Source organism: Nomascus leucogenys, chromosome 19 (assembly GCF_006542625.1).
Source record: "Nomascus leucogenys isolate Asia chromosome 19, Asia_NLE_v1, whole genome shotgun sequence".
Lineage (NCBI taxonomy): Eukaryota > Metazoa > Chordata > Mammalia > Primates > Hylobatidae > Nomascus > Nomascus leucogenys.
This window is the reverse complement of record NC_044399.1, coordinates 24217669-24245561: the sequence shown is the minus strand read 5'-3', so window position 1 is coordinate 24245561 and position 27893 is coordinate 24217669. Positions and strand designations below refer to the sequence as shown.

The window sequence follows — 27893 nt, the reverse complement described above, 5'->3', positions numbered from 1 at the left end:
ACACTGCTTGGGTGTGTGTGTGTGCATACAAACATGTTTTGAAACCAGGTGGATTGAGATTTAAATCCTGGTTATTCTACAAATATCACTTTGGGGAAGTTTTTGTCTGTGTGTGTTTATGTATCTCCCTTTTCTCTGGACCTTTGTTTTCTCATTTGTAAACGAATCCAAGGAGACTTGTGGTTCAGTGTGGCAGATTTATCACTTATATTTTATTTTCTCTTCAAAAACACCACTGAAATAAGAAAGAAAAAAGGGGAACACAAATCTGCAGCTGAAGGAAAGGCAGAAGAAATTTTCATGGCAGCAGACTAAAACAACGAAGAATTTCTGAAAGACAAAACACAAATGGAAACAAACGGATTGTGAAACTTCAACTAAACTAAAACACTTGCAACAGGAGAAAGAGATTTTCCAAAGAGGGGAATTTTCCCAGAACACCAGAACAACTCCATGCTCAGTGGTCATTTGAGCAAATAAAGGAACAGGCCATGGGCAATTGCTGGATAATTATGGATGGCTGAACAGCTGCTGCCAGGCCACTGCTCTGAGTGCAGCTGACTCTGGCACCTGTCCATGGGATTACAATTGTGAGCATACGACTCAAAATGGGAGTTCTGCCCGGGGAATCTCCCAAAGGGGGTGCTAGGGCTGCCACAAGGGGTTTCCCCACCTCCAAGGCCTATTCCTCACAACAACTGAGAAGTTGGGCTTCTATAATCAGGATCTACATTCACTGCCAGGGGAAAAGGGCTTCTCACTTTAGCTAAAGAAATACACTAGCTACCAATATTTTGAAATTCTAGATCTTTTTCAATACAAATGGAGAGACAGTCAAAATTTACCAAACATACAAGAAAAGTCAACAGGAGGAAGAAAGCAACTTTAATGAAGAAAGTAATGTTGAAGAAAAAAGGGTTAGTACAGAAAATGAGTGAACCCCACAATACAATAAATATCATCATACAGATTGAAAAGTCTATTGCATCCGTAAAAAGTAACAGATTCCTAAGAAAAAGAATGTTCGGAAATCTTAAAGTTATAGCTATGATGAAACGGTCTAAATAGATGGACTGAAGGGCAGAATGGACATAGCTGAAGATTTAGTTTTGATCTGGAAAGTTGAGCTCTCTCAGAGCTTCTCTCAGAATACAGTGCAAAATGGCAAGGAAAAGTATAAGAGAAAAAGATAAGTGTCATGGGGGATAGAGCCATTACTTCTAACTGTGTATCTCAGGTGGTGAAGGAGGATGATAATTAAACTATCCTATGCAAGATATTTGTACTTGACACAGTTCAGCCAAGATTGAAGACTAAAATAAGGAAAGGTGCTTGATTTTCCTGGGCGGGCACAAGCTTAAGATGTGGGCCAATCAATAATAAGACTCGGTTCTAGTAAACAGTAGTGATGGACAATTTAGAGGTAAGAGCGGGGCAGAGAATTAGAAGTGATTCTTTTCTTCTTCTCTTTATACACTATCATATTTTTGTTCCCGTCTTTTTTCTTTTTCCTTCTGCAATCCTTCTTTTTTCTTTTTTCACACCCAACTTGTTTCCTTAGCCTTAAGGCTTCTGAATTCTTTTTTCTTTCCTGTCTATATCTACACATTGTCGACTGGTTGTCGCATCTATTGACCTCCCCAATATCTACCTTGGTATCTTCCCCTCTATGCTCTTGGCCTTTGCAAACATATTAGCACAAGGTAAAACAGATTCTGGCCTATTTACATACTTTCACTTATGGAGCTGTACTCTGGAGGGGAAGCCTCAAGGGAGAAAAAAGCTATTTGCCTCAATACAGACTATGACAGAAAACACCCCACTTTCACAACTTGCAAAGCTAGCACATACTATTTCTATTAACTCTAGTTTTTATCAAGTTAACACACATACATAATTTTATAAGTCAGAACCAAGAGGCCCATAATAAATAAAGCAGTTTCTTGCCTCACCCCTTCCAGTCACTTAGTTACCTCCTTCTCAACAGAGGCAACCATTTGCAACTCTGAAAACTGTTTTCTTTGGCATTGCCTATTTATTTCTAAATATACATATACTGCTATTTCTTGATGTCTCCATTTTAGATTTACTGACTTCCCCTCATTATAGATGAGGTCTTAGCTCTTCCATATGTACCTCTCTTACTACCATCCTGGTTCCCAACTCCCTAACAGAGATCATAGTTTTTTATAAAATCCTGTTAATATTTTGATTATGATTATGCAAATATTGCTCAATGCTAAGTCAAACTGTGCACTTTGTTCGAACCTCCTCTCTTGTGCCATACTTTCTTTTTTCTGGAGTTAATAATTTTCTTATGTTTTCATTTGTCAGTGGTTCTAGAATTTATCAGATGTTTCAACATTCTGACATAAATCTATCAATAATATTTTCTATAAACTCAAGGAGATCAATTCATTTCTTCTCTGGAGGCCTCCTTTCTAGAGGATTCGCCAAGCTCCCAGTTCAATATGCACTGGTTGTTCCCTAATCTTGTGGATCAGCTGTCATTCCTGGGCTTCCTTTCAGATCCTTTGCTTCCTCTGTCTCTTTTGGTTTTCCCCTATTTAAGTACATCCTCCAGGACCTTTGCTAGAAAAGGTGAATGAATATACCAAGCAGATAAAATCTGAGGACTTTTATATCTGAAAATGCTTTATTCTATCTTTACAACTACCAGAAATGTGATACCTAGTTATTGGCTGGAAATCATTCTACTCTCAGATATTTCTAAACTAAACTTTATTGATGTATAATTTACATACAATAAAATGTACCCATTTTAAGTTCAACAAATTTTGTACAGTTCAACAAATTTTGAGAAAGGTATAAACCCAGGACTTTCCACTCAAATCAAGAAAACAGAATATTTCTATAATGTCTAAAATTTCCTTCATGTTCCTTGGCTATCAATCTTCCTAACTCAGGCAAACAATGATCAGACTTCTATTACTACAGATTAGTTTTGCCTGTTTGAGAGCTTAAAAAAAATCTGAATATATATGGCTTTTATCACTTAGCATGTTTCCAAGAATAATTCATCCTATGTAATAGTATTATAGTTCCTTCCTTTTCATTGCTGAGCAGTGTTTCATTTTATGAATACACTTGTTGACAGACATTTAGTCTGTTCCGGTTTGGGGGTATTTTTTTTTGGGACAGAGTCTCACTTTGTAGTCCAGGCTGGAATGCAGTGGTACGATCTCGGCTCATTGCAACCTCCACCTCCCAGGTTCAAGTGATTTTTGTGCCTCAGCCTCCCTAGAAGCTGTGATTACAGGCACCTACCACCACACCCGGCTATTTTTTTTTTTTTTTTTTTTGAGACAGACTCTCACTCTGTCGCCTAGGCTGGAGTGCAGTGGCGCAATCTTGGCTTACTGCCAGCTCTGTCTCCCGGGTTCAGGCCATTCTCCTGCCTCAGCCTCCCGAGAAGCCGCCCGGCTAATTTTTTTTTGTATTTTTAGTAGAGATGGGGTTTCACCATGTTAGCCTATTTTTGTATTTTTTTTAGTAGAGATGGAGTTTCACCATGTTGGCCAGACTGGTCTTGAACTCCTGACCTCAAGTGATCTGCCTGCCTCAGCCTCCCAAAATGTTGGGATTACAGGCATGAGCCACTGCACCCACCCAGTTTGGGGCTATTTTGAATAAAGCTGTATGGATATTTGTAGTCAAGTATCTTTATGGACGTGGACTTTCATTTCTCTTGGTTAAATACCTAAAAGTTGAATTGTTGGGTTACATGGTAAATGTATGATTAACTTTATGAGAAATTGCTGAACAACGTTCCACATTTGCTACACCATTTTACATGCCATTAGCAATGTAAAAGTTCAAATTGTTCCACACCCTTGCCATCACTTGGTATTGTCAGTTTTTAAAATTTTGGGCATTCTAATGGGTATGCAGTGGTATTGCACTGTAGTTTTAATTTGCATTTCCTTGATGATTAAAGATGTTAAGTATTTTGGCCGGGAGCAGTGGGTCACACCTGTAATTCCGGCACTTTGGGAAGCCAAGGTGGGTGGATCACTTGAGGCCAGAAGTTCTAGACCAGCCTGGCCAAAATGGAGAAACCCCATCTCTACTGAAAATACAAAAAAATTATCCAGGCATGGTGGCGCACACCTGTAATCCTAGCTACTTGGAAGGCTGAGGCATGAGAATTGCTTGAACTTGAGAGGCAGAGGTTGCAGTGAGCAGCGATCATGCCATTGTGCTCCAGCCTGGGCAACAGAAAGACTCAAAAAAAAAAAAAAAAAAGATATTAACCATCTTTTCACATGCTGATTTGCCATTCTCATATCTTCCTTTGTGAAATGTCTTTTAAAATCCTTTGCCCAGTGTTTAGATTGGACAGTTTTTCCTACTATAGCATTAGTGCGATACATTTGTTAGAACTGATAAGCCAATATTGACACATTGGTATTAACTAAAGTCCACAGTTTACATTAGAGTTCACTCTTTGTGCTGTACATTCTGTGGATTTTGATATTTTGACCAATATAGAATGACAGGATAGATACATGTCATTGCATACACATGATTTTTATATATATAAGTGTATGTGTCTATGTACATTTATTTATATATACATGATATGAACACAGGGGATTTTTAGGTATGATACTTATCACATAAAATCCCCTGTGTTCTCCTTATTCATCCTTGCCTTTGGCAACCACTGACAACAAACCCCTGGCAACTCCTGATCTTTTGACTGTCTCCACAGCTTTGCCTTTTCCAGAATACGGTTGGAATTATACAGGATGTGTAGCCTTTTCAGATTGGCTTCTTCTCAGCAATGTCTTTCCATGGCTTGATTGCTTCCAAGTTTTGGCAATTATGGATAAAGCTGCCATAAACATTCATGTGCAGGTTTTTGTGTGAACATAAGTTTTCAGCTCATTTGGGTAAATATCAAGGAGTGTGACTGCTGGATCATATGGTAAGAGTATGTTTAGTTTTGTAAGAAACTGCCAAAATGTCTTCCAAAGTGGCTGTACGATTTTGTATTCTCACCAGCAACGAGAGTTCCTGTTGCTCTACATCCTCGCCAGCATATTGTGGTTTTAATTTGTAATTTTCTAATGCCATACGAGTTGGGCATCATTTCATATGCTTATTTACCATCTGTATATCTTCTTTGGTGAGGTGTCTGTTCAGATCTTTTGCCCATTTTTAAATTGAGTTGCTTGTTTTCTTATTGTTTCATTTTAAGAGTTCTTTGTTTATTTTGGGTATCACTCCTTTATATCAGATATGTGTTTTACAATATGAGTTAGGAAATATTTTCTTTGCTTCCATTTTTTGGAAGAGATTATAGAGAATATAATTTCTTCCTTAAATGTTTGGTAGAATTACAAGTGAACCCATCTGGATTTAGCCTAGTGATTTCTGTTTTGAAAGGTTATTGATTATTGATTCATTTTCTTTCAAGAGGTGGTCTTTAAAGAGCAGATTTAACATTTAACGAAGTCTAATGTATCAATTTTTTCTTTCATGATTAGCACTTTTTGTGTCGTATCAAAAATGTGTCTATCTCAATGACATATTTTTTTGTTGAAAAGCTTTATAGTTTTAACTTTTATATTTAAGCCTATGATCGACTCAAAATAAGTTCATTTTTTTGTGTATGGGATGAGGAGAGGGGTTGAGGTTCATTTTTTTCTACATGGATGTTCAGTTGTTATATCACCATGTATTGAAATGACTATTCTTTGTTTAATTACCTTGGTGTCTTTGTTGGATGTCAATTCGCCATATAAATGTGGGTCTGTTTCTGGACTCTCCATTATTTTGCATTGATCTATGTCTATTTTTATTCCAAAACCACACCATCTTGATGACTGGTGCTTTATAGAGGTATTAAAATCAAGTAGTATAAATACTCCCAAGTTTTCTTTTTTTTTTTTTAAGTGGTTTTTGTTATTTCAGGACCTTTGCATTCTCATATACACTTTAGAAAAAGCTTGTCAAATTTTACTAAAATGCCTGCTGGGATTTTTTTTTTTGAGACAGAGTCTCGCTCTGTCACCCAGGCTGGAGTGCAGTGGTGCGATCTCGGCTCACTGCAATCTCCGCCTCCTGGGTTCACACCATTCTCCTGCCTCAGCCTCCTGAGTAGTTGGGACTACAGGCACCTGCCACCACGCCCAGCTAATTTTTTGTATTTTTTTTAGTAGAGACGGGGTTTCACCATATTACCCAGGATGGTCTCGATCTCCTGACCTCGTGATCTGCCTGCCTCGGCCTCCCAAAGTGCTGGGATTACAGGCGTGAGCCACTGCGCCTGGCTGCCTGCTGGGATTGTTATTGGGATTACATTAAATTTACATGGCTCGATTTTGGAATAATTGATATCTTGACAAAATTGTGTCTTACAATCCATGAAAATGGTATCCCTCTCCATTTATTTGGCCCCCTCTAATTTCTCTCAGCAAAGTAGTTTTCAGTGTAGAGTAATGCACATGTTATTTCATCTAAAATTTATGTCTTAATATTTTATGTATTTTGTAAACTGCTTTTTCTATATCATTATCCAATTGTATGTAACCGATATACAGAAATACAATTTCCATTTTTTAAAATACTGAGTACACATATTGTGACTTTGCTAAGTTCATTTAGTTCAAGTAGCTTTTCCTCTCACTTCTTTAGGATTTTCTACATACAGGACACTTATAGAATATTTTTCTGTTAACAAAATGCATTTTTAACTTTAGCCTCTAGCCTCAAATATTATACTATTTCATAGAAAAGAGTATTGTCTCATTTATTCTATCCCATCTGTGGTACCATTACTGTCATACATTTTTCTTCTACATATTACATATATAATTCACTGTTATTATTTTTGCTTTAAACAGTCATTTTTCATTTAAAGAAACTAACAAATGAGAAAAAAGAATTTTCCATTTATTCATACCTTTACTTATCTGGCTCTCTTATTATTTTCTGTAGGTTAGAGTTTCCATCTGGATTCATTTTATTTTAGCTTGAACAATAGTATAATCTGCTGGTGACAAATTTTCTCAGTGTGGTTTGTTTGAAAACATCTTTATTTCACCTGCATTTCTGAATGATACTGGATACAGAAAGTTAGTTGTTTTCTTATCTTTGTTCGTCTTATATCATTTTCTATCTTTTTTCATCTCTGTATCATTTTGAATGATACTAAGTATAGAAAGTTTTTTTCTTGTTATCTGACATAATGTGTCATTTTTCTTTGATCGGTTTTAAGATTTTTGTTTCAGCAATTTGATTATGACATGGCTTATAGTAGTTTTCTTTGTGTTTATTTTGCTTGGGATTAATTAAACTCTTGGATTTGTAGGTTTACAAATTTCCACAAATTTGTGAATATTTTGGCTGTTTCGTTTTTCAAAAATTTTACCTGCTCCCCCTTCTTCCATAATTATGTATTATTTATATATTATGTGTATACTAGACTGCTTTGTATTGTTCCACAGGTGACTGAGGTCCTTGATACTTTTGTGGTATTCTTTTTCTCCTCTAATTTGATTGAGTAGTTTCTAATACTACGTCATTGCTCTTTTTTTTCCTGCAGTGTTTAATCTGCTGGTAGGCTCCTCCAACAAATTTTTCATTTTAAATACTGTATTTTTCAGCTCTACCAGCTCTATTTGGCTCTTTTTTTTTTGTAGTTTACATCTCTTCCCTCATTATGTTCATGTTTTCCTTTAAGTTCTTCAATGTATTTAGAATAGCTATTTTCGAGTCTTTTTCTATTAATTCTAACATCTCTGTCATTTCTGGATCTATTAACTGACTTTGTTTGGGTATGGGTCACAGTTTCTTGCTACATCGTGTGTCTTAATTTTTTTATTATATGTTGGAAATTATGAATATAATGCTGTTGAATGTCTGAATTTTGGTGTCTTCTTTAAAAACTATTGAATAGTGTTCTTTCAGACAGTTAATTTACTTGTACATAAGCTTGATCCTTTTGAGGTTTGCTTTTAAGATGTCAAAGCAGGTCTAGGGTAAATCCACTCTTAAAGTGAGGCCATTTTCCACTAAATGTCCAGATGTTCAAGAAGGTCTACTGACTCTGATTGGTCAGGAGTTGATTATCTTCCAATCTTGTGTAAGTTCTGGTAGTTGTTCAGCTCACTCCTTCCTGATAGTTGTTCTTCCTTCACAAACTGTTCTTTGCCCCACCTGATGGAGTATCGTTGAACACATGCACAGTGTGGTATTCAGCCAAGGATTTAAAAGAACCCTGATTCAGATTTTTGTTGCTATTTTCTACATATCCTTCTCTTCTTGGGTACTTTGTTCAGCAAGTTCTAACTGCCCCAGTGTCACTGAACTCCTATCGCTATTTTCTGAGTTTAGTAAAATATCCGTGCTTATTTTGGGTTCCTCCTACCTGTACTTGGTTTGGTAAACGTCTCCAAGAAAAAAGCTGAGATGATTGTAGAGCTCACCTGATTTGCTTCCTTCTCAGAGAGATCACAGTCTCACACTGCCTATTATCTACTGGCTTACAAGAATTGTTTAATGCATTTGCTCTTTTTCCCATTATTTACAGTGGGAGGACTAGACCAGTGCCAATTATTGCTGTCATAGTTGAAAGTAGAAGTCCTCTTTCTCAAATCATAAATGTCTTCTAGTTCCAAACATTACCTTTGAAAATTCCTGATTCACTGTATGGAATTAACAACTTCTCTCTGAAAGGTTTTAGAATCTTTTCTTTATCTCTCATGTTCCAGAATGATGCGATGACAAGCTTTGGTACAAGTACTTTTTTTTTCCATTTGTGTTGGGTACTTGTTGAAACACTATCATCTGGGGAATCAAGTCCTTTAGTTAGTTGCAGAAAATTCTCTTATATTTTTTGATGTTTCCCCCCCTTGTTTGTGTAATTCTTTTATTTTTTTAAATTAAATTTAATTTTTTAAATTAATTAATTAATTAATTATTTTTGAGATGGAGTTTTGCTCTCGTCGTGCAGGCTGGAGTGCAATGGCACGATCTCAGCTGACTGCAACCTCTGCCTCCTGGGTTCAGGTGATTCTCCTGCCTCAGCCTCCCGAGTAGCTGGGATTACAGGTGCCTGCCACCACGCCCAGCTAATTTTTGTGTATTTTTAGTAGAGACAGGGTTTCACCATGTTGGTCAGGCTGGTCTTGAACTCCTGACCTCAGGTGATCCGCTTGCCTCAGCCTCCCAAAGTGCACGATTACAGGCGTGAGCCACCGCACGTGGCCTGTTTGTGTAATTCTTAATCATTATTGGCCCTCTGAGGTGGACCTTGTAATTTCCTTAACTTTTTCTTCCCTATTTCCCATTTGTCTTTCTGGGAGCATCTTTTTGTTCTTTCTGGAAGCTTTTCTCAGCTGTATCATCTTACATTTCTCTCATTTAAAAAAAAAAAAAGGAGGATACCTAATTTCCAAGAGTTTTTTCTGTTCTTTGTCCCTTTTTTTCCCTTTCCATATTTTCAGGAGTAATACATTTTTATCTTTCTAAAATTTCTAGTAGTTTTTCTCTTTTTTGGTTTATGCATTCATTATATATTTCCATTGCATACTTTTTGTTTATTTCTTTTTCTCCCTTTCAAGTTGCAGAGTTTCCTCCAAGTACTGATGATTCTTGACTGTGTCTGTTCAGTCAGTGTACTAAAACATAGACTGGGAGGGCTGAGTGCCAGTCTTGTCTCTTCTGGTAGCCTTCATTGTTGGATGACGAGATAGCAGAATGGCTTTTGTACTTATATACTCACATCCAGACATCTTTCTGCCCATTCAATGTCCCCTGAGAAAATTCTTCCAGTCTCCCATATTGGATGGGGAAGAAGATAAAGACCCCCAAACCAATCAATATGCAGACTTTCATTTAATCTCTTTTCAGCCTTGCATCTTACTGTTTCCTCAATTGTGACTGACATTCCAGTCCAGAGCCTCACTGCTTCCATTAGAAGAAACTTTCAAAATCATTTAATCTAATTCTTATATTGCAGATAAAGAGAATAAGGTTCAAAAAATGCACTTCCTTGAGGTAAGACTGTTAATGACTGGAGAATATGAGATTTGAATCTAGGCTTCTGACTTTTCCTCTAACACTCTGGTCAGCTAAAATACTGCCTCCAAAAATGTCATAGATGGATTCAAGATTATTCTTTGCAGCTGTCTGAAATCTTGGCAAACTGTCAGTAATCGGGTCATGACAGTTAAAATTTCCGGTTGGATTGAAATAACTGAAGTCCCACATCTGATACCATCAGAAAAGGGATAGACTAAGGTCGGAAATCCAGACTAATTTTGAAAGTGAGCTGATTAGTTTCCTTTAGTTTCAAGGTCATACAATGGAATTCTTACCACTGGTTTTTTCAACATCAAAATGAGATGGGTAAAAAAATCTGACAGCCTTATTTTCATAAATTTAATGTATTAAACTATCAAAGTGTCTCTCAACTAGGAAAATGCTAACTTGGGTTAGAACGATAACAATTTAACACAGTTGTCTCCTAAGCAAATTCATGGAAAACTCATTCTGTGGTATAACACGTATTACTTGAGAAAAGAAATTCCATAATCAGGAAAGTTTGGGAAATGTTGGGTAAAAGAAATCTAAACTACTTTCTTTAATACAAGGCTTCTCAAAACTGCTAATAGGCATTGAAACATCAATACGAAACGTATGGAACATGTAGCATTTGCCCAGTGTATTTTAGTACAGAATCTTTTATTTCTGCAACTCACAGGAATAGTTTTCAAGGAAGATATTTGGAAACAATCTGACCCAATATTGTATTTCTGAAAGTCTTGTTATGGGGCGTTTTGGGTGAGATGACAAAATTGTTCTCCTTAACATCAACTGCTCACCTTAACATTAATTACAAAAGGGTAGAGGTTATAATTTAAAATACACATGATGAATGACGTTCACATGCCTAAATATAACTGTTTTGTTATTTATAGTGGCATTAATAAAAAGATATTTCACTCTTAAGCAAAGGATCTGTGTAATACTGGTGAGAGACAAAATGCTAATCCACATTATCACTAAACGTTTAAAATGAGATGTTGTCCCCAAAACATACTATTTAGCCTGGAAGTGGGTCTGGCAGTGGCGGACTGAAGTGAAGCTGGCAGGATCTCCGATTTGATGGTTACACTGGTGACCGCACCATCCATCCTGTCTGTCTCACATAAGCCTGGCAACTGTGCTGCCTTCTCCAGCGTGGGCAGTAACTGATCAAACTGGTCAAGGTCAGCTGTAAACTAAGAATGGAAACCAAAGTTAGAGGAAATATATTTTACACTTTCACCTGAAACAACATAGAAAAAAATGCTGCTTCTTTAAACTCTATGAATTCAGTGTGACTTTGAGAGAATAAAGAAAGAAATAATTAGAATGATTGGGGCTACTTGGAAATTACATGAGCTAACTATTCCATGGGGAAAATATTTGGATGCTTCTGATATAGTATACATATACTGCAGGATATAAATAATATACATATAATATTTGGCTACTATATCTTGGTATAAAAATCTATGTATAAAAAAAGATTGGACTGGAAAAAAGTGTCAGTAGTACTGTGTTATGATGATGGCATTATGGGTGACTTTTTCCTGTCATATTTTTCAAAATTTCATAAAATGACTTAAACTTATATTGATTCAACTTTTTTATAATTTAAAAAAGTTTGGAAAACCTTTTCATAAATTATGTATCAGCTTTAAAGATATCAAAAAGGTTACTTCCAATTAAGGACTTAATAGTATAAGAAACATATCTTTTAGAATAGATAGGGAGGCTGGGCACCGTGGCTCACACCTGTAATCCCAGCACTTTGGGAGGCTGAGGTGGGTGGATCACCCGAGGTCAGGAGTTTGAGACCAGCCTGGCCAACATGGCAACCCCGTCTCTACTAAAAATACAAAAATTAGCCAGGCATCATGGCGCATGCCTGTAATTCCAGCTACTAGTGGGGCTGAGGCAGGAGGATCGCTTGAACCTGGGAGGCGGAGGTTGCAGTGAGCCGAGAACATGCCACTGCACTCCAGCCTGGGCTACAGAGCGTGACTCTGTCTCAAAAAAAATAAAATAAAATAAAATAAAATAAAAAAGAATAAATAGGGAGTTCCTACATCTGTCTTAGGTTACGTAGAGAAGAAAACTGGCCTTTATTTCACAATATTGCTATACTATGATTACCTTTTGGGTTTCATTATCTAGTTCAACTAAAATTTTTGTTTCTAGAGTATATAAATCGAATTACATATACGTATTTAATTACATTTCTGAGGTTTGGGCACTGTCACATTTAGCAGTAGTTCATTCGTTTTTATCACTGAATAGTGTCCCACTGTATGAATATGTCACAACATAATTATCCATTCTATTGTGATGGATTTTTGGGTTGCTTCCAGTTTTTGGCTGATATGAATAAAGCTGTTAAAAACATTTGTGAACATGTCTTTTGTTACACATGTGCAAAAAGCATTAACCATAAAGGAAAAGATTGACAAATTGAACTATATTAAAGTGAAGAACTTCACGTCATCAAAAAGTGCCAGTAAGAAAAAGAAAAGGTAAGCCTTAGCATTGAAAATATGTCTGCAAATACATGTCCAATAAAGGACTCATACATAAAGAACTCTTAAAAGTCAATAAGCAAAATAAAAACACATTAAAAAATGGTCAAGAGACTAGACTAGGCAATTTACAAAAGAAGATATCCAAATGACCAATGAATATTTATCAGGGAAATGCAAATTAGAACACACACCTCAGAATAGCTAAAAAATCTAAAATATTGATAATATCATGTATTAACAAGTACTTGGAGCAACTAGAAAAAATGCTGATACACTAGGAAAACTGGCATTATCTACTGAAAAAGGACTTATGCATATCTTATGATCCTGTAGTTCTGCTCCTAGGAATCAGCTCAACAGAAATACATGCACATGTGCACAAAACAGATGCACCAGAACTGAACACAATGACATTATCTTATAAATCTTTTCCTTTTAAATACACTTATTATTTAATGCTGTTTTCTGCTTAAAAATTAGTTTCATTGTACCAAGAAACATGAGACAGCCTTATCCTCAAAGAACACACATGTACAGAACCAGTCAAAATAGTGTTACTACAAATAGTAAACAGAGATGATATGAAGCACTACAAGAGGACAGAAGCAGGAAATGTCTAACTAGGGATACTTGGGGAAGGCTTTATGCAGACGTTATCTGAATTGGTTTGTGAAGGATGAGTAGAAGTTCAGTGGGCACAGAAAGAAGAGCAAGGCAGAATATGTTTAGAAGAGACATGGCTTATTCTAGGAATGACAAGGACTTCCATCTGCCTAGAATGCAGTATTCCTGAGGGAAGAGAGTGATTCTTGTGAGATGAGAGCAGAAAACTAAGCTGATTCAAGAAACCGAAGGACCTATGCATACTAAGTGTGACTCATGCTTTAGAATGGAGTCTTGTGGATAAACTGCTTTGTACATACATTGTCTGCTGATTAATGAATGTCTATATTCTGTCTGTAAATAAGGTGAAAGCTCCTAGGAAGGGCCATATATTTTTTTTTAAAACTCTATTCCTTCAGAGTCCATAAGCAATTATACAATAAATGAAGATACCTGTTTACTTTTACACCACTTTCATCCCATCCTAAACATAAATTTCTAATCCATAACAACTTATGGAAAGGTTTGTCTTTATTTACGTCTGTTTCAGGTCATGTTATGTAAGAGCAATATTCTGTTACCCAGAATATTCAAGTCCCTATTCTCTGATGGTTGAGGGTTGTCAGAATCAGATGAGAAGGAAAACAGCCTTAGGAAATGCTTCAAAGGAAATAAAAAACAAGCCAGACTAAGTAACCTTGTCCACCTCCTTACATTTCTCTCCCACTTCATTTACATCAGAGGTTCCCAGACTTAGGTTTGGTTCCTAGGTTTTATTCCTAGAGAGTTAGATTCAATAGGTAGGGATGGGAGGAAGGAGCAGGGAAGGTATTTTTAAAAATATCTAAAGATGTGAACTCCGATTTTATACAGAAAGAAAAATCTCCTTTTTTATAATTCTGCATTAAAACTGTAGCCTTCTGAAGTTCTAAAAAAAAACTTCTGAGGGCATCCTGTGATCAGTTACTGATACTAACCTCTTAATATATGCCCAATGGATAGGATAAAACATGGTATGAATTCATATCTGGTCTATAGACGGAACAGAATAAATGAAAAAAAAATTACTAGGAATGACCATTCTGTGAAGCAAGCAGTTACCCACCTGGCTCTGGGCCTCCAGTTTTATTTCCTCAGGAGTGGGTTTGGTCATTGGGGTTGGGTTTGTATTACAAGGATCCATCTGTTCTTTCTTTTCTACTTTCACCTTTACATCATCTAGGCTCAGGTTTGGAGTTGATCTTAAATCTTTCTCATCTTTATCTAAAAGATAGCGTAGGAGCTGATGGTCTTTTGATTCTTTTTTCTTTGAAGCATCCAGTTCTAGTTTTATACTGGAGTTTCCTTGTACCTGTCCAGTCACTGACACAGAAGTAGATGCACTGTCCTTTTTATCAGGCTCGACAGACAAAGTGGTGATATCTGAGGGGCTACCCTCCTGTAAGAGCCGGTGTAGAATTTTATGCCGCTCTGTCAATGAGCTATGAGAGGAGGGACAAGAACCTCCTGAAGAGTTAGCAGAGGCAGAGCTGGAAGTGCCTGTGCAAGACAGGACATCTTTGCAGCTTGTGTCTATATCAGCGTGCCGTAACTGCTGTTCAGCAGTTGTTGTCAAAAGCTGCACTAATTTGTGACTGGTTTGAGAGTATTTACTGTCTCCATCTGAAAGTCTGTCATTGTTATGCAGAAGCCCTGAATCCAGAGGTTTGCCATCACTAGAGCTGTTGTCAGATTGAATCATTTCATTTAAAATTGAGGCAATCTCTTTGTTATCTTTGGACTCAGCTTTTGCTGGTTGTATATTTAATCTGCTAGGTGAATTCTGTGAGCTCATCTGCCTGAGGACTGGAGAACTGGCAGAGAAGCCAACGGAGTTATTGGGTCCTTCATTCATACCCTGTAAAGATGTTACTGGGATGTTTGAATAAGATCGGTTATTATTATTACAGGCACTACTTGTCATGCCAACGGGAGAGCTTAATGTCGAAATATTAGGAGGAAAGGAATTGTTTGGCATCCTGGGCCTTGTTGCCAATCCAGAAGTAACCTGTCTCCTTGGAGACATGAACTGTGCTAGGGATATTCCTGTACCTTCCATAGGAGAATTATTGAGGTTTAAAGAGGGATTACTGCTCTGTGAACTGGCCTGTCCTTGGTTTAAGGCAACACTGGCTACAATCTGACTTCCAGGTGAGCATCCAAAACTTCCTTGGCTGTTGCTAGAATTACTATGACTGCTGTTATGAAGGTCTGAGCTCTGCTGGCGGTTTATTCTGGTGGATACCATGTTGCTGTTGGATGGTGGCAATGTGGATGAACGAGCCACACCATGAGCTGGAGAGATACTAGGATTGACCGAGGGGTTTACTCGGGGAATTGACATTCCAGAATTAGTGTCATCTTGAGGAGAAAGCCCACTGTGCTCCCTAGGGGGAAAAAGACATTATTATTCAAATATCTTCATTTGTTTCTATTAAAATATTTTTATGGTACATATTCTAAAACAAGACCATTGATCTCATTAATATTGCAAGCTATCAAGTAAAGAGCTTCTGTACCATCTTAAATTAAGAAAAAAGTTTCTTAAATTAAGAAAAAACTACTGTAAAATATTAGCATCACTTAATAAGAAATAATGCTTATCGACTTACATTTGATAATGGTCTCAGTTATACGTAAAATAAATTTTTCTTGGTTTTGGAAAAAATCCAATATATGTTCTTTTAAACAATTTCTAAACTTAATATACACAATTAACATTATAATAATTTTTTTGGTTGAAAAATAAACTTCTCACACCTCTGTTTATAAAGCACTTATTTATGACTCCTGTTACAGCTTTTAAGTATTTCAACTCCAAAGAGGAAGACTGGGTAAGGAAAATACTGTGTCACTGATGTAAAAATTAAAAAGAGTGATATGCAGACATAGCAGATGTTTTGAAAGAGAAATCACAATATGAAAAAAAGAACTGTGCTAATTCCACTCACAAGCATAATTTAAACTAAAAGTAGAAAAAAACCAGAATACTGAATTCAGGTTTTCAGTGAGTCCTTTACTCAAATTCATAATTATGACAACAGATTTGTGACTGGCATTACCATGTTCCAATAAGCAAATACATTAGATGAGAAAAAGATGAAGTGAGGGGAAATGTCTTTGTTTTTAATGCCACATTTTAACCATTGTAAATGTAGGATTTCTAATAATTCATAGGATAATAGTTTCATGAATTTACCATATATCAGAGTAAAACATACTTAGAGAGGGGAACAAATTAGAGGCAATGGCACTCAAAAATCAAGTTGATAGTTTAATGATTTGTAATTTCTGTGAGAAATTGTCAACTTGAACTCAGGAGCCACCAAGTATGCCCTAATGAAAATAGAGCACTTTCAAAAATAAAAATAAAAATAACGATGTTTACAAACTCTGAAATCTCTTATAAGATTCACGTATGGAATGTTGTAAATTTTTAGCCATCTTTTTGGTTTTACCCTCTAAAACGCATATTTTCATCCTCAGCTTTCCTACCGCCCTTTATGAACAACAAAGCTATTACATGATAAAACTATAAAACTCAATATGGATATACTGATTATATATACTCATCACACTAGTTTTACGCCTAATTTAGAATTTCTGCTTTCTAGCCATCAAGAGTATAAAAAATTTCTCTAATAAGAGATATGTGAACTGGCTTATTTCATATGAAACTCTCCAAATAAGTAGTACCTGTCGATGATATGAATTCCCATGATGAAAGGTTGCATGTCTGGACTTTGAGGGTAGCAAAGTTTACATTTGGTGTGGGCGCTAAGCATTGTCCCATCATTCAATATGAATCTATAGGAGGGGCTGGAGGCAGTGCCACGAGTCATCACTGTTTCAAACAAAAGAGAAACCTAGTTAAAATTCTGATACTTATTTGCTGGCTTTAAATCACCAGGTTTTATTTCTACTTAGAACCTCATTTTAAATGCCCTCCCAACTGTTGCCTGCTTAGACTCAGAATAAAGAATACTTCAGACAAAGCAGATATCTGAGGGGGAAGATGATTCCAGTTGAAATACACCACTTGATGACAGGTTTTAATTGAGTCATAGTTGAATGGGTGCCTCCTCAGAGAAGTTATAATTATGAGGAAACCCCAAATCTGGGAAACATCAACTTCAGTCTTTTTATTTTTTTTTCTTTTGAGACAGAGTCTTGCTCTGTCGCCCAGGCTGGAGTGCAGTGGCACAATCTCGGCTCACTGCAACCTCCGCCTCCGGGGTTCAAGCAGTTCTCCTGCCTCAGCCTTCCAAGTAGTTAGGACTACAGGCACCCACCACCATGGCTAATTTTTGTATTTTTAGTAGAGGCAGGATTTCACCATGTTGGTCAGGCTGGTCTTGAACTCCTGACCTCAAATGATCCATCCACCTTGGCATCCCAAAGTGCTGTGATTACAGGTGTAAGCCACCGCGCCCGGCCCAACCTTAATCTTTCTCTATACTGGGGGCAGCTCTTCAAATTTATTAAGTCTCCATTAAAAATACCAGGAAATATTTTTCTCCCCTCTCACTCTCAGTATTATCTTTAACAAGTTTGTTTTCTCTTTTGCTGGTTATTTTTTTTTAATAACAGCTCTACTAAGATATGACTTACACAACATAAAATTTACTCTCTAAGTTTTGATCAGCTTACAGAGTTCCTTAACTAATATTCAAATTTAATTTTTCACTCAGGAATGTGAATCACTAAGGTCCCATTTGACAAGTTATTTATAAATATGTGTAAAATCTGTGTACTATTTTTAATGTTTGAATTTTTAAAGTTTAGTAAGCAAATTAAGATAAAGCCAATGGTTATTAGTATAAGCAACAAAAACTAAGTTAAGGCAGCCAAGTCACTTTATAAGCAGCATAATTTACTTTTGTCTTAAAGCTTTACTAACAGCAGAAAAAATTCTAACCATGTAAGTATTTATTAAATACGTAAAGGCCATGCCAGACTATTACGTAATAAAATATCACTGATGTTTTACTAATACCACATAATTCTATTTTAAGAAAGATTGAGTACTACCACAAATGACTATTATAATTTAGCCTGTGATAAAATGTTAGTCCAATTTTTCAAAGACATTTCAGAAGGGGCTTTGATTACATTTTAAAGGCCATGAGAAAGAGGCTTAAAATTACCAATTAATAAATAATTTTGGAAGTTACATGTTACTTAAAATAAACAAGACATGCTCTATTTTATTGTCCCGTATATACAGTACCAACTGAAAACGGTATAGTTTAATGTAAATCTATACCATAATATATCTGCCTAAGTACCAAAACCAGAATATAAATTTAATTGAAAGACTTATATTTAACCAACCACATTCTTTACACATCTGGCAATTTCAGCTAAATCACTGGCATAGTTACTAAATATAATGTATCTAAACTAGGAAAAATTCCTGAATTTAGGGAAGCCTATTAATTTAATACAAGACAATTACCACACTTTATGTTTTGAAATTAGATTATTTGTTTTGGATGAGAATGTATGGACTAAGATTAGGCATTTAATAATTCATTCAGCCATTCTTGGAAATGAGAAAAAGGCAATATTTAATATGGTAAAACTTCAATTAATTAGAACTCAGACTCTCCAGTTAACTAAAATTCTGGTGCTTAATTGCTCAGATGAAGAGGTCAAAGGAAGGCAGCATAAATCAATGAAAAGAGTAACAGCCTAGGAGTCAGATTCAGCCTTGACCTCTCACTGTCATTTACAAGTTTAAGACTTAATGCAAATTAACATTCACTCATCTCAGTCAACTCATTACTAAAACTGAGCCAATAACATTGTAAGATAACATCTAGCATGGAGCCTAGCATGGAGTACATATCAGGTATTGAATGAAGATTTCCTCAATAAACATCAGAGGGAAAAAAACCCAACAGATACACAGCTTCCAAAGTACTTATGTTCTGAGTCACACACATAGTCAATCCCTAGACACCATTTATGGCAACAGCTTCAACTCTGAATAACAATCACTAATACTTTGAATTAACAGATGAGTAAGGTAGCCACAGCTCTTCACAGAGTTGGTTCAATAAACATTTGCTCTACACATCAAATTTTCCATTTAAGTGGGTTTCAAGGTTTAGTTTTGGAATCCCATTTTGTTTATAGGTCCTGGCCTAGTTTTCTGACCTAATTTTGTCATCTTTATAGCTAGTATTTTGATCTCTGATTCCTGTGTCCATTTCTAAACTTCTTAGAACACTTAGTGGGGAAAGATATTATTGAAGGACTATTATTGACACCTCAGAATCCTTCCAAAGAACCTTTAACATGACAGCTGCTTTTATTTATTTTTTTAAATTTATTTTTATCCCTAGAATAGGCCTCAACAGAGCTACAAAGCAAAAGAAACATTAAATTTTCCCTGGTTACAGCAGCTGTAGAAGCAAAGCTTTTTGGGTTTTTGATCCCTCCCAATTTGGTGCTGAGATAACCTCAAACAAGCATGCCTTACTGATATTAACAAAATAGGCAGGTAAAAAAATGTGTGGCAGGATACTATGGGTCAATGCTGGTAGAGGTTTATTTTTCTTTGTGGTAGTCACCTAAATATATGCAGAAAAAGAGAAAGAATTAAAAAATTGTTATTAGGTACAGAAAAAATAATTACCCCTAGATGTTCTAAAATTCTCAATCACCAATGAGTAAACTCTATTTATAATATCAAAATCACTAAGAGGACAGTAAACTCACATTTAAAATATCTTTAACAAAGTTTGACATAAAAAGATTTTCAGTTGTTACATGGACCATGGACTTAACCACATTACACAAGTCTCAAAGAACATTCTAATTAATCATTGATATGGGTACTTTATGTTTTATAGCAATGCTTTCAAACTTAATACCATAAACCCCTTCCAGCTTTGACTCATGATATACTTTTTTCTTTTTTGAGACAGGGTCTCCCTCTGTCACCCAGGCTGGAGTGCAGTGGCGTGATCTCGCCTCACTGCAACCTCCACCTCCTGGGTTCAAGGGATTCTGCTGCCTCAGACTCCCGAGTAGCTGGGATTACAGGCTCACACCACCATGCCTGGCTAATTTTTGTATTTTTAATAGGACGGGGTTTCGCCATGTTGGCCAGGCTGATCTCGAATTCCTGTGCTCAAGTGATCCTCACACCTCAGCCTCTCAAAATACTGGGATTACTGGCGTGAGCCGCCATGCCTAGCCTTAACTATATTTTATAAAAGATGAAAATGGCTTTATTTTAATATAAAGTTAATAGAGAGATGAACAAAGAATAAGTCATTTGTAATTCCATCATGCAGAGATAACCAGTTAAAATTTTGTTAATTTTCTAGAATTGGATAAATAGAAAGATATCGAAAAGTGAGATCATATTATATATGCTTTGCTCTCTTGGTCTGCTTTTTTTTTTTTTTTTTTTGAGACAGTGTCTCACTCTGTCACCCAGGCTTGACTGCAGTACCATGATCAAGGCTAACTGAAGTCTTCACTTCCTGGGCTCAAGCAATTCTCCCATCTCAGTCTCCCGACTAGCTGGGACCATAGCTGTGTGCCACGCCTAGCTAATTTTTGTATTTTTATTTTTTGTAGAGATGAGGTTTCACCATGTTGCCCAGGCTGGTCTTGAACTTCTGGACTCAAGCAATCCTCCTGTCTCAGCCTCCCAAGGGCTGGGATTACAGGCATGAGCTACTGTGCCTAGCCACCTACTTTTTAATGTAACAATATGTCATGGATATTTCAAAGACAAGAAAAGACGATCCATTACATCATTATATATATATAAACAGAACTTTCATACAACTAGTTTCTAGGTTGTATAGCCTGACATTTCCCATGACTACTATCTAACTGCTGATAGATGTGCTCCAGGAAAAAGTATTCTGTGAAAAAAAAGTCTCAATAACAAAATTTAAAAGGTATTTTTATTGTAGAACTTCTCAGAAACTTAAATACCTTAAATATATCTTACAAATCACCTAAAGTGGGATTACCCATAAAATATCATTTCCTAGTTATAGTTATTAAGTTTGTGGAATCTAGGTTCATAGTTTACAAACTTCTCTGTAAGTAAACATCTTAGACTATAGACTCTGATTCAGTAGTCCGGGGTGGGGTCCAGAAATCTAGTTTAACAACTGTCCCAGATGAATCTATCTTATCAGGGACCTTGGGAAGCACCACGACCTAGATATTTCTTTAAAGTAATAGTTTTGAATTGAACAGAACCTGGGAACTTTTTCCAAACTATACACACTTGCATGGATCTTCTCCTAGTTTAAAAAGTTCCTCAAGTGATCCTGATATCCATTTCCCTCCAATCTCAATGTAAAACCATGGCTTTAATCTAATTCATGCTAGGTAGTTCCCAAATTTCTTTGACTGAAATGTGTTTTCAAACTTGATTCTGGAAAACATAATAGTAAACTCCCTTTGACAGCAGTTCATGAGTTGACTCTGTCAAAAGCAGCTAAAAAACTAAACTAAAACTAGAAATTTTAATGCATATTAGGATTTTAGACTAGTTGCTGCCATCAAAGAGTTAAGTTAATGCGCAGGAAGAAAGAAAACAAATGGAGGACAAACTTTCCCTGCCTAAATATCATTCACTGTAAAGTTCTACACAAAATCAGGAAGATAGTACATAATTTGTTTCACTCTTTTTATACTGTCCCTAAGTGAAAAGGCAGCAAGAAAACTGCAAATGCAAATAACACCTCTCTCCAATCTTGATGGACCAATGGTTGTCAAACTTAAGCATTATTATTATTATTATTATTATTATTATTTGAGATGGAGTTTCGCTCTTGTTGCCCAGGCTGGAGTGCAATGGTGCGACCTCAGCTCACCACAACCTCCGCTTCCCGGGTTCAAGCGATTCTCCTGCCTCAGCCTTCCGAGTAGCTGGGATTACAGGAATGCGCCACCACACGCGGCTAATTTTGTATTTTTAGTAGAGATGGAGTTTCTCCAAGTTGATCAGGCTGGTCTTGAACTCCCGACCTCAGGTGATCCACCTGCCTCAGCCTCCCAAAGTGTTGGGATTACAGGCGTGAGCCACTGCACCCGGCCAACTTAAGCATTATCTTTAAGGTTTGTTAAGATATCTGGGCAGGCCTTCATTTGATATTTTAATTCAGTAGGTCACTATCTTTAACAGGTGATTCTCGTGAAAGTGTTTCATTGACCACATTTCTCATATCTGGCTAGATACTGCTGAATAGAAAAATATCAGAAAAGGCTGTGCTCAATCCACAAAACCTGTTTGTCAGGTTGTTTAGAATCTCCAAAACACTGGATTCAGTCATGTGAACTTTGGACAACTTGATTCTAAGAAAAATACAGTTATTTCTATTGACGATTTTTTTTTTCCTAAAAAAAGTAGAATGAGGGAACATTAAAAAATGACTAATGGGGAAGAGGTATTGGATTATACTTACATTTCTTTATATTTTACTCTAAATTATTTCACTTTATATATTAATGACAAACTAGTTACTTATTTATACTTTAATCAATTTATTGTATGGGGAATTCTGTTGAAGGTTTAGAAAACTTCAACTGTGGCCTAGTCACATCTATGGGGAGCCTAGCCATTTGGATAATGAGACAAGCGAGATCTGCTTTGCCTTGCTAAAAGTGTACAGAAGTTATAGGCAAATAAATTAAGTCTTTTAAGTAAAGCCTTGGAAGGCCCAACCTAAGGCAAAAATCAAAGTACCATAAACTCGAGAACTTCAGGCAATGAGTGGAAACAGTGCTCTGAGTCCCAAACCTATGCAAAAGTCAAGCGTCACCGTTGCCAGAGGAAATCCCAAAGTTCACATCCAGTGGATGGCATTAGTTACTTATTGTAATGGTTTCCAAACCTGGCTGCCCTTCAGGATTGCCTGGGAAACTTGTAAAAAATACAGATTCTTAGCTCTACCCAGTGAAATACAATCTTAGGGGGTGGTATAAGTCTAGTAAGGAGCCCACTAGATAACCACTAGTCTGTATGAAGCTGTTCCAGAAATACCTGGATTGTGATATTTATATAGATGCTTCCTGGATAAAGAAAAAAAATCAAACTATTTCCTCCATACATCACTAGGAAGCAGTTGACCCAAAATGTAATGAATGGAAAATCATCCGTAAACTTAGGAAATCTAATGTTATAGGAAAAATGTTAAAATTAAGAATGATGAAATAATGAAAAATATTTTTAAATTGTTTTTCAGGAAAAGCCATACAATGAGATTCTTACAAAAGAAACTATCTAGAGATTAGAGAATAAATTTCATTGGAAAAAGAATGTTAGGCTACCATAATTAAATGACAATATTTTTAAAGTACATCAAAGCCATTTAATTCTGAACTTCTGTAAACTTTCTGGCCTTAATTCTCAAATAACTTTTCCTACCGCTCCTGTAGTACTGTTAAGTTTCTTAAGGGCAGGGAATATACATATCTTATACTTCCATGATACTTACTAAGACCCAGCAGCTATGCAAAAATTAATAATTTCATAACATATATTTTTTGACTTGAAATTTCAACCTGAGTCAGGAGATACAGGTTCTGCAACAGTCATGAAGTAAACATGCATGATACTGATCTCTGTATTATCTAGAAGGCCTTTGACATGCTTGTTCTGCTGAGAATGATCTTCAAGAGCCAAAAAAATATTACTTCTTTTCTGAAGTCATCCTTGATTCTTCAAGTTAGAATTAATTTTTTTCTTGTTTGGTTATGGTTCTATCATACCCCATATCAAATTGATCTTTAGGGTTGTCATATATTTTCCTACTGTATTATAAGCTCTTTAGGGGCAAAACCTTCTTTATCATCACTGTATCCCTGGCTCCTTATATAGTGTTCTATGTATGTTGGGAACTTGATACATGCCTGCTGAATGAATGAATGAATGAATGAATGAGTGACCATCACACAACATCCTATTCTTCAGAATGTGTAACCAAAATTTCAGGATCCACTCACGAATTACTTTGCTTACCCATTTCTTCCTTTCCTAAAACTGATTATTGCAAAAACTATAATTTGGAGAAAATACTTATCAAGCCATAAGTTCTATACAAACTATTCAAATATCAGTAAAGATAAAGGTTAATGAAAATAATTGAGAGAGAAAATTTTACCTTCTTGGAACAGCTGTCTGGCATAAGATGGTTCTCTGCCCTGAGGTTGGAAAAAAGCATAAATGCACTTCCTCACTAAATCTTCCCAGCCAGTTCTGCCAGCAGCTCTCAGGGAACTAGTATCAATAGAGATGATTTTACCTGTACAAGGAACGAAAGTTTATATTTATAACAGCCTCTTTATATAAATCATCTGTATTTCAAAACTAACAACTGCATCTAAGAAATATTTTCTTTCCAAATACTCAATAAACAAAAGCATTAAAAAGCACTATTAATTTTTATTACATATAGTTATGAAATATGTTATTGACATAAGAAATGGTTTTCATCTTGGAATGTGTTACGTCCTAGTATGTCATATTCTAAAATTCAATTCTGGTCTAGGATTAAAGTCATACCATAATGACCTGACACTACTGAGACTAATGCAGTTCAAACTCTTCTGGCTTGGTCTTTGGATTCTGCTCTCTGTATACTGATGACTGATTGGAAAGGAGAGGCAAAGATGAAGTATATTTTTTGGTTTAAACTAATTTCTAACTACTAAGTGAAGAGAATATGAGAAAAGAAGCAAGGCTTTTCCTTTCTAACCTTTGTTGGGCTGTAGGCAATACTGTATTTAAGACTAAACAAAGACTGAAGGCAACAAAAGTTAAATCAGAAAAACGATAAGTGAGAACATTAAGATTTGCTAGGCAGTATGCACATGGAACATATGCTTTATAAAATTTAGTGGTGATTCGCCATTGTTATCATATTTAAACAAATTTCCAAAAGACTATGAGAGAATTCAGGTAAGTTATTCCTCAGTTAACAGAGGGCCAATTAATCCAGTTTGTGAATATTAAGACCTGTTTTATTACGTTTTACAGAATCTTACAGTCACACAAAATAATACAAGATATATATAGTATATATAAATTAAGAATTAATGAGATAAAAACCTGCAAACCCACCACTCAAGTTCAGAACTTGACGTTACCAATATTGCTCCATCTCATGTGCACTCCCCCCTTGTCACCACCCACATCTTTAAATTCTCCTGTGAATGGCCATCTAGACTGTTATCAGTTTTTTGCCATTACAATCAGCATTGCTATGAACATCTTTCACGTGCTGCATGGTACATGCATGTGAGAACTTCTCTAGTGTATATATGTAGGAACAGAATTGTTAGATTGTAGGTTATGTGAATGTTCAACTTCATATTAATTTTAAACTTCTTCCTGGAACTTGTCTTCCTGGAACTTGTACCACTATATGCTTCCACCAGCAATGTGTAAGAGTTAGTGCTAATCTAACACCCTTTCATCACTTGTGTTGTCAGGCTTCTTTATGTTTTCAAATTAGTAGGTGAAAAATGCTATCTCACTGTGGTCTAAATTTTTATTTCCCAATTATTAGAGTTCACCACTAATGTTTCCTCTTCTACGAATGCCTGATTAAATATTTTCCCCATCTTCCCCTTCTTCATACAATCAACTCAAATCTATCATCCAGTTTGTGCCTCCTCATTGAACTAATCCCCTCTTTATATATTTCATTTTGTTTGCTTAGAAATAAAATATTCATTAGACCTTTTCAACTTAGGGTCTTGAATCTGATGTATCCAGTCCTACTTGATCAGGTTATCACCTAAGTCTTGGCATAAATGTAAATAGTAGAAAGAAAATAAACTGAAACTCAAATAAGGGAATTTTGTCATTTAAGAACAGTTTGGGAAAAGCCTGGTGAACACTGTAACTGAAACTATAAAAGATTTTAGATTTTTAAGAATTTTAATTGTTCAACCCTTGTTTCTTATGTCAGAGATAAAAAGTTGGTTATAGCAGGGATTCCACTGCTACATAATCTTCCTATACAATAATGCTCCTCACAGGCAGTGACTAAGGGAGGCATGTGCATGTGTGTGTGTTCATGTCAGTGCTGGCCCCACGAGAGAGCATGAGAGTTTAGAGTTTGGGGACTGGCAGGAGAGAAAGTGATTAAGTTATCAGCAATGGTACCAGATGGGTAATGCAATGACTATCTTAGCGAAGAATCATGAACAGCTTGATTTAGAATACCTCTGCCTACTACAGGAAAGTATAACCAACCAACCAAACAACAATAAAAAACCCCACTGTTCAACATTTCCTAGTAAAATACTTTTTTCTTTTTTTTAAGAGATATGGATCATCCCCTGAAGAGTTAAAAAGTACTACAAAAACTTAAGAAATTAAATGTTTAACATTTATTATACTTATTCTTTTTAGTAAGTCAATTCTACGATTTATATGTTAGTTTTACATTTTAAGCATATTTTGTACTTCCTTGGTATCTTTGTACAATAAATGTGTACCGTATAGTGATGCCCTTTTAATAGTGCTTTAGTGAAAAGTAATGTAATACAAGAAAGAGCTCCACATTAGGGCCTAAAGGTGTCCATTCTCGGCAAAGGCCTGTATGGTTTTGATCAAATCACCATCCCCTCATTTGTAAATCTAGGTTGGATTCTGTGATATTTGAGGTTCCCTCTCTCTCTATATATATAGTTATTTTATGGCCCAGAGGCTAATTTTTTATTTTACATGATTATGGTTATTTTTATATATTTATACATATTACCAGGTATACCTAAAATTTTAACACCTGGGTTCTTAGAAACAAAACTACCAGGGATAACACTGTTCCTATGGGAAAATACAGTCCTTAAAGCAATCCAATTTAGAATTCAATTTATAGAAATGCAATATGAGGAAAACCTGAAACATATTGTTCCTACATTAGCCTCATAACTTTTAGGCCTCCCTCATCTCTGACATTTTTTCTGTGACCTGACAATAACCCTTTTCAACATGTTTTCATTCTGCTATCTCACAAAGCCCTTATTTGGTTTCTTTTTATGTTAACTGGCTACTGACAGAAAAGACCAATTTTCCTTTTCAATGGACTCTATTTTTCCTTCATGCAAAACACTTTTAATTTTCAATAATTTAAAAAAAAATTTAAAAAAATTTAAATAAGAAATTTTTGTTTTTGCACAAACCTACATATCCATAGTAAGTTTATTAAATTTTTCCAGTGTTGTTCATGGTAGAGACTGGAAAGGAACATAATACATGGTAGACTCAAAAACAGAACGAAGAAAGGTATGATAATTGATAATTACTATCCTTAGATGCCATCTCTCCACGCTCAGAGACATTCTCTTTACTATTTTTTATTATCTGTGCTAATTTATCCATACTAGTTCTTTAGTAAGAGCAGTTGGAAGTTTATCTCTAAAAACACAAGCACAAAGCATACAATATTAGAATATTAGATTACTGGCACTAAAAAATTAATACATAATGAAATAGGATCTTATAAAAAGGTGGTAAAAGTTGGCCGGGTGCGGTGGCTCACGCTTGTAATCCCAGCACTTTGGGAGGCCGAGGCGGGCGGATCACGAGGTCAGGAGATCGAGACCACGGTGAAACCCCGTCTCTACTAAAAATGCAAAAAAAAATTAGCCGGGCGTGGTGATGGGCGCCTGTAGTCCCAG

General features: G+C 35.9%; 1 protein-coding gene across 7 annotated transcripts in view; it reads right to left on the bottom strand.

The window, feature by feature from the left end:
- NCOA1 (nuclear receptor coactivator 1) overlaps positions 1–27893 on the bottom strand; it is a 277704-nt gene that overhangs the window by 47886 nt on the left and 201925 nt on the right. For all 7 annotated transcript variants that reach the window (XM_030800369.1, XM_030800366.1, XM_030800370.1 and 4 more), the window contains 4 exons: positions 24365–24505; positions 16917–17064; positions 14287–15607; positions 11075–11255 (listed from right to left, as the gene is read on the bottom strand). In XM_030800369.1, coding sequence (XP_030656229.1) covers positions 11075–11255; positions 14287–15607; positions 16917–17064; positions 24365–24505 — 1791 coding nt within the window. The remainder of the gene's footprint in view (positions 1–11074; positions 11256–14286; positions 15608–16916; positions 17065–24364; positions 24506–27893) is intronic.